Source organism: Rutilus rutilus (genome assembly GCF_951802725.1).
Source record: "Rutilus rutilus genome assembly, chromosome: 2".
NCBI classification, from domain to species: Eukaryota; Metazoa; Chordata; class Actinopteri; order Cypriniformes; family Leuciscidae; genus Rutilus; species Rutilus rutilus.
Window position 1 is genome coordinate 30,545,964 of NC_140210.1, and position 14,400 is coordinate 30,560,363.

Here is a 14,400-nt window from a genome sequence, read left to right on the forward strand (position 1 = left end):
CGGGCGCACGTACACTTTTAGCAAGGATCCTACGCACAGTTTTATAAATGAGACCCCAGATCTTGATCTGAGTCAGTGGAGTCAGAGTGGCATTATTATCATTTCAGCTCTATACTGCATGTATACAGTGAAATGAAACAGCGTTTCTGATAAACATGACTGTAAAATACCTCACGCAGTAGTAAACACTTCTAAGGATGATATATGAATGCTTATTAAAACCATTTGGCTTGCTCTCTCACATATGTTTACTGTTATTATCCTCACAGTTTATCTGTTGGACTGTCACCAAGCACAGCTCCTATATGATCTGAGACAAATCTAAGGCTGAGAAGACGTGTCATCACAGTTATAGCAAACATATTTCATTTCTCTGTTCCTCACTATGGCTGAATGTCTGCAGAACAACACGGTGTGATATAACACTTCAAGTTATTGAAACCTAACGTTGTTTTTCTGCTATGCCTCACAGGAACAGTGCTATCAGGATGTTGATGCTGGATGGGATGCCAGGCCTGCCAGTTAAAATCGATCCTGCTGAGTCACAGAGACGGGTAAGAGGTCAAAGCGATACCACACAGGTGTAGTCAGAGGATACCAACACTCAATATCATAGTCACACAGTTTGAATCGCAGGCAAACAGAGTGATGCAAACCAGTGCCGTTATAGGATATTTGCATTCTTGAAACACCACTTGACCAATCAAATTTGAGGACCGAAACTAACTTTTATACATATTCTGGTGGGTGAATGTCACAAAGCCTGTAAAGACAATGTCTTAGTCATAATTAAGGCTTTAATTGATAAAGTAAGGCTACATTGATGACTTGGAAGTAAAATTTTATTGAGATGTGATATTTCAGGACAATTACTCTCCTAATTATTTACACCCACACGCAATACAATTACAATTTATTCAGACATAAGTCATAAGCTATTAGTTTAGAAAATGGTAATAAAATATGACAAGAGCTTGAGTTATCAAATCAGTTGATATTTCACTGGTTTTGGCCAACAGAAGGTTAGACTGTCTCACAAATGAATTAGGTTGAATGTTATACTATATATATATATATATACAATAATGAGAACATGACAACGACAATCGTTTATGGCATTGCGGTGATATTAATATGTTGGTATTATGGGGGGGCAAATGTGCCTACTTGTAATGAAATTAAAAGAATCTTTATGGTGAAAATACTGGTGAAATACCAGGACTTTTTCTTACTTGCACCAAGTAACTGTGCTTTACTTTGCCTTTAACACACTGTGTATTGCCTGTCTACTCTAGTGGTTTAGATTAAGGTGTCTCATGCTTGGAGTCTTCAGGATACATGCCAGATTTTCAGGCCTGACCAAATAAGCATTTACACGTGTTTCCCCTACTCCCCGTGTCCTATGCTCTCTCTCCATTTTCATGCACAGCTAAACCCACACACATAACATTTTGCACCCTGTTTTACCCGTTTTAACAGTTGTCATTGTTGTGCCGTTGTTCGGGTCGAGTGCAGGATGTGCGTGGCCCACGCAGCTCATCTTTGAAGTGTGTTAAATCAACAGGCGGCGCAGATGCCTAAACGTGCTTCTTGTTTAAGTGGGCTCAACGCCAAGCCCCTTTTCTTGGAAATGCATTGCTCCCCACTATTAAAGCCGTCCTCACCAGAAGCTATTCGGATTCGGAAAATTAGCCATAATGACTGGTAGCCCCCCATTCGAGGGGTTGGATGTGGGCCGTGCAGGAGGGGAGGGATAGGAAGGTGGGAAAGGTGAAGCATGTCGAGAGAGAGAGAAATGGGGTAGAGATGAAGTTTCAAAACATGTTCCATTTCGGCTGAACAGCCTCCAAGTCAACCGCAGTAAAAAACAGAAGGGAAATTTTTGGGCTAGAAATAATGCTGCCAGCAGACCACTTTTTGTCCATGATTTCATTGAGTCTGAGTGAGTGCTTCTGAGATGTTTGACTGGAGTGTTTTGGCGATTTGCTGGTGTTAATTTAGGATAACAACCGAGTCAGTAAATGCCTGAAAGACGGCTTTTTCTTCTTCAAAAAAAAAATGTTTGTGATGTGTTTTCCTCTCATATAATAAACAAATAAGTGACGTGTTGCCAAGTATGGTGTCCCATACTCAGAATTTGCGCTCTGCATTTCATCCATCCAAATGCAGACACACAGCAGTGAGTATTGAACACAAACACACCGTGAACAACACGCACCCGGAGCAGTGGGCTCAATGTAAATACTCTCAATACATACTGTATGTTTTGCTAGTCCCTATTTATAAAGCATTAGCCCCCCTAAAGTTAGCGATCTGAGGTTATTTCACTCAGAATCTCCCCTTACCAGTCATTAAAAATGTCGTACATAATCCTGCCCTCTAGTCAGTGACACACCTGGTTATCACTTGATTCTTTGATTTGGTGCTCAGCAACATTTCTTACTGTTATCAATGTTGAAAAAAGTTGTGCTGATACACTGTGATAAAGTGTTTTTCTGAATTATTTGATGAATAGAGAGTTCAAAAGAACAGAGTTTATTTGAAATAGAAATATTTTGTAACATTATAAATGTAATAATCGGTTTAATGTCTCCTTGCTGAATACACATCATTGACCTTTACCTTGACTGCCTAACTCAGCTGCTGAGATGTATCTTTTTCATCAACACTTGGCCCGTTAATGCTAACACATACTATTCTATATATCTATATCCTTGCAACGTGTACTGTGCTAGACTTACTGGGACTGGTCACAGCACTTGCATATTGTTGCCCTATTGTTGGTTTGATTGTTTCTATTGCTCTCCTCATATATGAGTCACTTTGGATAAAAGCGTCTGCTAAATGTTTTTAGCAGTCTTCACTTAATCACTCTAATGTCATCCCAAACCTATGACTTTCTTCTTTGTTATGTTGTGTCATACATGTTTGTATCAGGATGAGTAAATGATGGGAAAGTTTTCATTTTTAAATGAGTTTCTTTAAAGCTTTAAATATTCCTCTAAAACACATGAGCTCAATTTTCTGTTTCAAAAGCAATTAACAGTTAACTGATTTCCATCTGTCTCTTTCCTCTCAGTCTCCTGTGATCCATGACTATACAGAGATGGGCGTGCTGGTGTTGAACCGCAGATTTCGGACACAGTCAGATGACAGACGATTCCTGTCCGACCCCTTCCAGACGCAAACAGAGCCAGTGGACCTGTCCACCAACAGAGCCAGAACCTCCCCGTCACTTTCAGCACCGTCATCTTTATCCTCGTCTCCCTCGTCCTCGTCCTCATCGTCAATACGATTCTGTCCACGGTCCCCTCCTTCCAGCAAGTCTCTGTCATCTTCATCACCGTCATCATTATCCATGCCTTCATCTTCCTCCACTTCAGTGATAACCCCGGTTCCTCGTTTGAAGATGTCTCCGTCCTGCTCTGGCCCAGTGGTGGCATCTCCCCCATCCAGGAGTCTCCGGGGGCAGTCGTTTTTGCACATACCGCAGCTGATGCCTCCTTGCTCCAGCCCGGTCCACCTCCACCCACGACGGGTGCCGGTGGTGATGCAGCCCATGCCACTGATCTACACTGGGGTGAGATCGCTGGGCAACAGCAGGCTCATGATGCCGCTGCTAGAGGAAAACAGGATGCACAGGAAAGGTGAGACATAAGTATCTAAGCGCTGCTTGAATGTCTTACACCGTGTCTACACCAAAAGACAAAAGCACATAGAACCAGGGTTTGAAATTAACACCCGCCAACCCGCCGAATGCGGGTAAAAATCAACTGTGGCGGGTAACGCTGTCAAATCACTTGCCAATTTGGCGTGTTACTTATTATATTGTTTAGTCACTTGGCTGGGGAAGTTTGTGTAAGCCAAATCTGTGCAGATTTAACGCAAATACTCAACTCGTGAGTCATCATGATATATTGAATACAGCGTATTGCGAAATCTGCGCATATCTGGCTTACTTGAACATGCACGTCACTATGCAACAAATAACGGCGCGCTTGTTCATTTGCATTGAAGCAATAGCGAAGATTAAAAAAGCATTTGGTTCACAGAAAAGACATTTTATTTTCCAACATCCTGTATTGATCTGTCCACCTAACATACATTTATGGTGATGAGGATGAAATAAAAGAGGAAGGGAGGAAAGGCTGGATGACAGAATTTTGTTTGCATATATATATATATATATATATATATATATATATTGCTGTGATGCAGTTAATCTGGTTTATTTCTTCTCTTTTTCTTTTTTTTTTGGCTAGTAGAAGTTCTGAATGGCCGGTAACTTAAAAATTTTGTAGCAAAATTGGCCGATGAGTGAAAAAGTTAATTTCAAACCCTGCATACCCTCCGCATAACCACCGCATCCATTATAATCAGTGATGCTGTCTACGTTGGATGCGACGAGGTGCGACACAACATGGCAAAATCAGGCACGAAGAACAAATGAATTTGCAACTGTCGCTTTGTCGCAGACATGTAGACAGCCTCAAGCTGTTAGCCAATTCAATTACTGAGCTGAAAAGTCCCCTGTTGTTACATCAATTTGTCTGTCAAACTTACTGAACTGTCTGTGACACAAACATAATAATAATACATTTTATTTATTTGGCGCCTTTCTGGACAAACCTCCTATTTTGGGAAATTCCCAGCATATGAAAAAAAAGGTGTTTCTCATTTTTATTTAGTTTAACCTGATGTAAAAATGTATAAAAACTAGACATAAAGATTACAAAAAGCACAACTAAAACTTTTAACAAATTTAAAATGAAAAAGGAAAACTCAAAAATAATAACCAATTCAAAATATTAATAAAACCCACAACAGTATCAATGATACTAAAATAACACTTTGAGTCGGATCAATCTCTGCTGTAAACCGCATGTACAAAATTATGTTTTGAAAGATCGTCTAAAAGCAAAACATTTAGGTTGGAAACAAACAAAAGGAATAGTAGAATAGCAAAGTGGATGTTTTAAGAAAGGTGAAAAAAGTATTCAAATAGTGCTTGTCGTTATTTATGAAATAGACCTTCTGTGATTTTGTTGAGTTTTTTTCTGTTAAATACAGACAACATGCAGCCAAAGTTTCTTTTAAGAAAAACACACAAAAAAATCACAATATCTGCAGAAATCATCCGTAACACATTTTTCCTTTGTGTTAAGGCTGATTTATACTTCTGCGTCGGACCTACGCCGGAGCCTCTACGCTGTAGACAACGCGTTGGTTTTCATTTATACTTCTGCGTCGTTGTCCGCGTTGGCGCGCAATCACACATGCAGAGGGAGCATGTGAAACCCGAGGGAGCGGTCCTAGCAGTCCAATCACAACGCTTGCGTCCGCGTAGAGTTGACGCGCTGTTACATTTTTGGAGAGGTGCACGTCAGGGTACGCCGAAGGGTACGCGTGCTACACACAGCCTACAACGTAGCTACGGCGTGAGTTCGACGCAGAAGTATAAATTGTGTCAATGTCAATATTAATGACGTCGAATTTCCGACTTCCTCTTGTAATTTCACTGCTTTTTTTCATATTCAACCATTATATTTAGTGTTTAAACATAACAACCCGATACAAAAGCCTGTGCTTTCTTTTTATTGTTTTTAAACTGCATTTGAAGTAATTTATCCAAAACTCATCAGGTACACCAGCAAGCGACCCGACCCTTGACATCATGTATTTGACAGACATAGAAAAGCGGTGGGTGAAGGTTAAGAAATCCATCCTTCTGCAAAGACTTTCATTCTCCTCCTTTCACCACTTTCCTCTCTCCTCCTCCGTAGGTGCAAAGCACTGCGTTTAAAAGCCTCTCTTCGAGTTTCCGTGTTGCTGGCAGGGTCAGTGACAGAAGCCAGAGCCCGGCTGTGTGTTAGACAGGCTCAGCTCTTTTGAGTGCAGCTCCATTGTGCTCGGCTCTTTATATTCCTCAAAACAGGCGGCCGCTAAATCCCCGCAGGAAGTAGATGCGATGGGAAAAACTTTGCTTAGCTAAACGAGGGCACTTGGGTTTATTAGTGACAAAGCGTATGCAGAAACACAATAGCATCTGCAATAAAGACACACACACACACAAAAGAATATATATTAGAAAATATACATATATATATATATATTTGCAATATGTTCTAAATTTAATATCAGTTTGATTAATTATATAGCAAGTCACTTAAATACCCCCAGCTATCTCTCTCTCTCTCGCTCTCTCTCTCTCTCACACACACACACACACACACACACACACAAGCTCATACTCAAACCCTTTTTCTAGGAAAGCTTGCCTCTGGGCAACAAAGCTGTTTTTAATGGGCTCTGTGGCTAGGAAGTATTTCCATTCATTCTTTCTTCTCTTTTGTTTTCATCCTGTTTTCCTCTGGGGCGGAGGCATAGATAGACGTTAGAGATGTCCTATGTCATATAAGTCTCTGTATTCATTTTTAAATGTGTGTGTGTCTTAGAGCACCTTTTGCTATATACTGACCAGTCAGAGAGGAGCATTTATCTACATCAGAAGCCCACAGTGTGTGTGCAAACAAGCAGGTTGACACATAATTAGGCCTGTGCAGTTCACACTTTGATGATCCAATTTCAGTTCATTAAAAACATTCACGATTCACACACAGAGACCAGCCCCCTATCTTGAGGGTCCGTGCCCTTATGCTCTGCAGTCTCTCATGAAGTATCCATGGCAACAAGACAGGACATGGAATGACACGAAGACAACAGAGACCTTTGGAATTGCTATTACAACCAAACAACAACAATACAAACATGCCCAGCTCTCTTATTATAGGAATAGAGTGAACTATACTGTCATTCGGTTGTGCTTGGAACAGTTGAGCTCAATCAGAAAGTACAATGTTGTCATTATTTACTCATTTGCATGTCATTTTGTCATTTTTCATTCTTGAGATTCTCATAAGTGAGCATCAAAACATCAAACCTGCTCAGGTTACACAGCAGAGGTTGATATTATCAGTGGATAATCAAATGTAAATCAGTGTTATTTTACCATTCTTATATACTATTAATAATATTTTTAATAAATGTTATTATATTTTTAGTTATCATTATAATTTTAATTAATTTTGTTATGTGCTTTAGTCTTTTTTTCCATTTAGCTTTTTTATTTCAGGTTTAGTCATTTTTAGTACTTCAACTTATTTTATTTCAGTTTAGTTGTCAAGGCAACATAATTTGTGTTTAAGTTTTTTATCTAATATATATAGTTCAGCTTTATTTCAATTAATAAAAAATATTTTGAATAGTTTTAGTTTACAATACCTACACTGATGTCAATTAAATTTAAACTTAAATGTCACATTTCAGCTATATTTCAATTAACAGTTTTTTTTTTAAATAGTTTTAAATTTCCTTTAAATGTCCTTTACATTTTGATCTGTTTATCACACAAAGGTATTTTATGACTACAGATAACTTCATATGTACTATTTTAATGGTGATTTTATTGGTCTCTATGAAAGAAAATCTGTGAAGTTTCTTTTAAAACACTGTCCATCCTAGCCTGGCAAGCCAGACCCACATCAAGATGTTGGGTCTGGGAACACACCATTGGCAGGGCTCAGTCCGAGGGGCAGGATAAATGGTTGTCTTTCAAATTCCCTCTGCACGCAATAGGACAGCGCTACAACCAACCAGAGCGTTTTCCCACCAGCGGAGCTAGTTGATAGATTCAACTTTTGCCCTATCCGGTCGGCAAAACTCCGAACACATCTTCCTTTTTTAATAATGACTTAAGTGCCGTTCTTTGTTCTTCTCTCAAAGAAAAGCTTAACTCCAAGTCCTCCAGAGTCGCGGCCAAAGCCGATTCGAAAGACCGCTGTTCGCCAGCAGCGGCAGCCATCACGCAGAACCGCCGCAACTCTGCCGTCATCATGTTAAGCCCGCCCACCGACTCTATACACGATGTGATTGGCCTGACTAGAGTTTGGTTTTTCCAGCTCGCAAGCCAACGGAGAGTTGCTAGACTACACTGGCTGCTAAATCAAATTTGCTGCCGGTGGGGTGCGTCTAGATTTCTAGGCTGTGTCCATCCTTTAAGGAAATTCTCTGCTGTCTATCAAAGCTTTTATTCGAACATTAATCAAAGTGCCATTAAATTAGAATCTTAGTTTGGCTTATTGTGTCTATTGTGCTACGGACATAGAATCAAACTGTAGAGTCAGTGTCCACACAACTGAATAATTTCTCATCAAACACCAGCATTTCAGAGGTCACATACAATATGAATTATGCTACAGTAATCCATGTACAAACTCTGAATCAAGTACAGAAAATCAACACTGGGTTTGTTTGGACTGCAGTATCCTGATTGTAAGTTGTGGAATTATTTAATCATATGTGCATACTGTAAATTCAACTGCACCAAACTTCTGTTTTTATCCAGTCACACACCGAATCGCAGATGGACTGTCACCACGGCGATCTTTGAGTGACAGCGAGGATGATGACCTGCCCAACGTGACCTTGGAGAGTGTGAATGAAACAGGATCCAGTGCCCTGACCATCACCCGCGCTGTCCAAGAGTAAAGACACCATTTTTATTAATCAGCAGTATTTATAATCTAGTTTACAACCTACCTATCTTTCTTTACACACACACACACACACATATAGATATAAACTCACCTAAAGGATTATTAGGAACACCATACTAATACTGTGTTTGACCCCCTTTCGCCTTCAGAACTGCCTTAATTCTACGTGGCATTGATTCAACAAGGTGCTGAAAGCATTCTTTAGAAATGTTGGCCCATATTGATAGGATAGCATCTTGCAGTTGATGGAGATTTGTGGGATACAAAAGCTTTGGGGGCACAAAGCTCCCGTTCCACCACATCCCAAAGATGCTCTATTGGGTTGAGATCTGGTGACTGTGGGGGCCATTTTAGTACAGTGAACTCATTGTCATGTTCAAGAAACCAATTTGAAATGATTCGAGCTTTGTGACATGGTGCATTATCCTGCTGGAAGTAGCCATCAGAGGATGGGTACATGGTGGTCATAAAGGGATGGACATGGTCAGAAACAATGCTCAGGTAGGCCGTGGCATTTAAACGATGCCCAATTGGCACTAAGGGGCCTAAAGTGTGCCAAGAAAACATCCCCCACACCATTACACCACCACCACCAGCCTGCACAGTGGTAACAAGGTATGATGGATCCATGTTCTCATTCTGTTTACGCCAAATTCTGACTCTACCATCTGAATGTCTCAACAGAAATCGAGACTCATCAGACCAGGCAACATTTTTCCAGTCTTCAACTGTCCAATTTTGGTGAGCTCGTGCAAATTGTAGCCTCTTTTTCCTATTTGTAGTGGAGATGAGTGGTACCCGGTGGGGTCTTCTGCTGTTGTAGCCCATCCGCCTCAAGGTTGTGCGTGTTGTGGCTTCACAAATGCTTTGCTGCATACCTCGGTTGTAATGAGTGGTTATTTCAGTCAAAGTTGCTCTTCTATCAGCTTGAATCAGTCGGCCCATTCTCCTCTGACCTCTAGCATCAACAAGGCATTTTCGCCCACAGGACTGCCGCATACTGGATGTTTTTCCCTTTTCACACCATTCTTTGTAAACCCTAGAAATGGTTGTGCGTGAAAATCCCAGTAACTGAGCAGATTGTGAAATACTCAGACCGGCCCGTCTGGCACCAACAACCATGCCACGCTCAAAATTGCTTAAATCACCTTTCTTTCCCATTCTGACATTCAGTTTGGAGTTCAGGAGATTGTCTTGACCAGGACCACACCCCTAAATGCATTGAAGCAACTGCCATGTGATTGGTTGATTAGATAATTGCATTAATGAGAAATTGAACAGGTGTTCCTAATAATCCTTTAGGTGAGTGTATATTGACATAGATATTGCGTTTCATATAATGGTTTATATAGCTGTTTGTGAATGTAAAAGGTCTGCAGAGTTTCAAAGATCAAAGTGCATGACAAGTTATTGTCTCCCAAAAGATTTGCAAAACGAATCATTCACTCCTCTTTGCGAATCAGTTCGTCAAATTCAAAGGAACTGAACTGATCAAAGATTAATTTGTGAACTGGATATTGCGATGACCGATCAGCAAAGATTGCTTTCCATTATTTATTTATTTCACTTTTTAGCTGCAAATGTAACGAAAGGAGTAAAAGTATACGTAGTACAAATGGTACTCAAGTACAGTAACAAAGTATTACTTTGTTATTGTACACCATGACCACAACAGACTGGGCCATCTGACCAATCAGAGCAAATTAGGCTCTCAGAAAGGATCCATTATCAAATCGTTTCAGACATTGTGAGAAAAGAGGTGATGCTGCGATGTATATTATGATTAAAAAATGATCTTGGGTGCATATAAACCTGGGGCCCTAGTGTAGGAAATCTCCCAAACAAAATTAGGAACCTTTAAAATACCATAATTATTTAATGAAGAATTGAATAGACAGTTGTATGTGGCACCTATACTTTTTGTTTGCGAGCTATAGCTACAAAAATATATAGCTTATTTATAAGAAACTTCTCCCTGTGACTGCAAGTAGGGACAGAGGCAAAAAAGGCTGTATTGTCTAAATGTGTCTGGGAAGGACAAAGGTGCCAGTATGATTTATAGCAAGGTGCAGGAGTGAATATTACTGTGAAAGAGAATGTGTGAGAGAGAGTTGCTGATTTGACCTGTTGGTTCTTCAATCAATACGAATTTGATCCAGTGATTCATGTAGTGTTTGTATATAGTTTCTATACAGTTTGATGGCAACATTTGAAATCTGACAAAGACCACCCTGGAGATATCTTAAGACACATTCAATTGGGAAAAACTATTCATAAATAAATCCGCTAATGTTTTTTCCTTAATTATTGTGATATTAATTTTGTTATTATAATTAGGTTTAAATATTTAAAATGTACTGAAGCTCAACTGGTTAAACAAGGTCATGTGTTTGATTTTCAGGGAACGCAAGATGGCAAAATGTTTACCCTGAATACGCCATCTGACAAATATACTGCAAAAAGTGATCAGTTGACTTAACTAAAAAAAAAAAAAAAAGTTGAAAGGTGAACTTGACAGTTCCACAAGTCAGCTGATCACTTTTTACAGTATATTTGTCAGATGGCGTATTCAGGGTAAACATTTTGCCATCTTGCGTTCCCTGAAAATCAAACACATGACCTTGTTTAACCAGTTGAGCTTCAGGAAGTGATCTCAGTCTCAGAGGGAGTGCATGCTTCAGGTTGAACGTGTTGTGGACACAGGTGCAGGAGCCGATGCAGGTTTATATATTCCTTGACCCGTGGTCAGCTAGTCAATAATGAATGGACTTCATTCTTACCTTTATTTTTCTGATAAACTGATCCCCAGATAGCGATGCTGGCCTGCACGTCACCACCACTGGAAAGCCCCTCTGGTGTTCTCCACTGGGAAACATCTAAACAAAAGACGGAACATAAATGGCTGTGCTGAGTTTATTCTGATGGCAGCTGCTGTTTCCCTCCCTGCTTCTCTTATTGACAACAATCTAACAGTTGATTCTAACTGTAAAACACTCTAGATGGAGTTCCTCGGACGACTAAAAATTCCACACGATGGAATGTGGAAAATAGTGACAGTGTTTGAAAAAATGTAGATATTGTTTAATGGAGGAGAAAAGATCTAGGATGTTTTCTTTCTTTCTTTTCCTCTTTGGGGCCCCAAAAGTGATGGAGTGTGCCAAAGGCTACAGGTGCCCCCCCAATGCCCCCCATCCTGCACATGAATATGCACACACACACACTGCACTCCTGTAGCCCAAAAGAAACAGGAAGTGGCTCTGCGGGGGGGGTGAAAATGCCTCTGCTGCCACACAGAAAACATTTCCAGTGAAAAATCAAATTTATAGATATATATATATTTAAATCAATTTCAAGATGGGAATTTCCCTGACACTAAATATATTAACACAGTAAAAGCATTGGTTTTCATCAAATAAACAATTAATATTCTCCTTTAATCATTAACTGAGAAAATATTATTATGTAAATAATAATAATAGTGTCATTTCTAAACCACTAGCGCCACCAAACTGAACATATTAAGCTGGGAACTGAGAAATCATTTAACATTGAAAAAATGAAACCACCCTGACAGCACACGTACATCTCAGAGATGTTCACATCTGTAAGACGTATTTTTTTAGTGTTTGCTCATCTGCAGTACGTCACTAGGAGGTTTCCTGTCAGACGTTAAATAGACATTTAGAAAATGTCTGATGTTGTCCATTTGCCGTCCATTGATTCCTTTATAGCTCCCTCAAGTGGCCATTTAAAGCCTTACATTTATGGTTAAAGACTTTTCAGGGGTGCGTTTGTTAGGAAACTATGGTCGCAAGTTCCGTCGTTATAAGCATAGTTCAACGAGTCAGTGTTTCCCGAAACCACAGTTCCAACGAACATTCACAAACAGCATTGCAAAGTTGTGTGGTCTGAACTACAGCTCTCAACTTAAGGTGTAAAGGACATATTTTAAGATATGTCAGTGCAAGATGCTTTCAGTTAAAATAGTTCAAACATGTAGTTTAGTCTGGGACTAGGCTTAAGTCTTGTCTGTGAAACCGGGGGAAAGACACTTAATATAAAATGGGACCGACTTAAATAACTAATTGTACAGTAGCCTATGAATAATGTATTATTTCTCCCTGTCATCCCGCATTAAAAACTACAACAGACTACCATTTTCATGCTTAACAAAACTGTCTTCAAAAGAAAATAACGTTAGAAATCATATGCTGTCATTGCAGTTCCCTGTTGCCGTTCAGTATTGAGAGTCTTCGGAGGCCCAGGCCTTCAGAGTCGCCCGACTCCAAGAGAAGACGCATTCACAGGTGTGAGTTTGAGGGCTGTAATAAGGTTTACACCAAGAGCTCTCATCTTAAAGCCCACAGACGCACACACACGGGTGAGCCTATCATGTTTTTTAAAAACGTTCTATTCCTGTTCCATAAAAAGTCCGGTCTTTTATTGATATTTCCATATTTTCTCTCTCAGGTGAAAAGCCGTACAAGTGCACGTGGGATAACTGCACATGGAAGTTCGCTCGCTCTGACGAGCTGACACGGCATTACCGCAAACACACCGGTGTTAAACCATTCAAATGCAGCGACTGTGACCGCAGCTTCTCCCGCTCGGACCACCTCGCCCTCCACCGCCGCAGACACGTCCCACAGACATGCATAGTGTGAAAAAGACACTTGATGGACAATGTAAGCAGACGGAGCGGGTCTCTATCTGTCAGTGTCGCATGCAGAAGGTCTGAAATGATTCCCCGCACAACAATAATGAGGTGAAAGAGATCTGCCTTCCCTCATATTGTTTATCTTCTGCACTTTTATGTGAGGTTTATTCATGGAGTCTTTTACTAATGAACTATTAAAAGCCATTTGCTGTTAAATGTATTTGATTCTCCAAACCTTCAGGTTTGCCTTCAGGTTTACTCATTGGAAGCCTCATGGAATTGCAGTTTTTCATTTCACAAAAGTCTCAAACATATTTAGGATTCATTTTGTAATACTTATTTTTGTCTAAAAAGCATTGCAGAGTAGCCCAAGTCCATTCTGTGCAAGATTTGGTTTTGCGTTTTGCAAATAAAAGTCACTTTGAAGACTTTTAAGACAAATTTACAATTTGCAGTGTAATAATGGCATGGCAATAATGGCACAAACACATTAGACAAACAAACATAATGACATTATAACAATGCATTTACTGCAAGTTCACATTTTAGCTTCAAACTCTGCATGGGCTCCAGTTATCACTTTATTATGAAATCTGAAGTTGTTGTTGTTGTTTTTATATATATATATATATATATATAACTGAATGTGAGGAGACGGTCGTACCATTAATGTAGTGTTCTGTCCTCTCAGGACTCGTCATATGAGAGAGACATTCTCTCACACCTTTTTAAACTTTCCTTGCATCATTTGTGCACAAAACTAGTGTAGCAGATGTCTGTATATTTTATAGTCTTTACCATGTGGTATCTAATTTTTGTTTGTTTGTATTGTATGTCATATATTTGTTCTGTATTCTGAGATTTGCACCCTTCTGTCCATAAATATGTGATGCCAAAATTTATAGTATTTTACAGGGAACCCACTGACTAAAAATCATGTGTGTAAATGAAGGTCAAATGGGCATTCCATTATTTTTTTTCTCTTCTACAATGATGTATCTGTAAATGATGTTATGGTAAACATTTCAGTTTTATATGGATCTAACTGTGAATTTATATATAAATACAGTATATGTTAGAAAAAGGCATGAATAAAAGCACCGATTTGTATGTAGAGAAAAGACTCTCTTTTTTTTTTTTGCCCAAACAGATGTCCCTTATGACTTTTAAAACTAATAAACAGCTTGT

The 14,400-nt window shown here is 39.5% G+C and overlaps 1 protein-coding gene across 4 annotated transcripts in view; it reads left to right on the forward strand.

Annotated features, from left to right (window-relative positions):
- klf12a (Kruppel like factor 12a) overlaps positions 1-13,612 on the forward strand; it is a 25,743-nt gene extending 12,131 nt beyond the window's left edge. For all 4 annotated transcript variants that reach the window (XM_084402075.1, XM_084402077.1, XM_084402076.1 and 1 more), the window contains 5 exons: positions 473-554; positions 3,080-3,647; positions 8,405-8,543; positions 12,779-12,936; positions 13,026-13,612. In XM_084402075.1, coding sequence (XP_084258201.1) covers positions 473-554; positions 3,080-3,647; positions 8,405-8,543; positions 12,779-12,936; positions 13,026-13,219 — 1,141 coding nt within the window. In that variant the 3' untranslated portion in view covers positions 13,220-13,612. The remainder of the gene's footprint in view (positions 1-472; positions 555-3,079; positions 3,648-8,404; positions 8,544-12,778; positions 12,937-13,025) is intronic.
- The last annotated feature ends 788 nt before the right edge of the window (positions 13,613-14,400 follow it).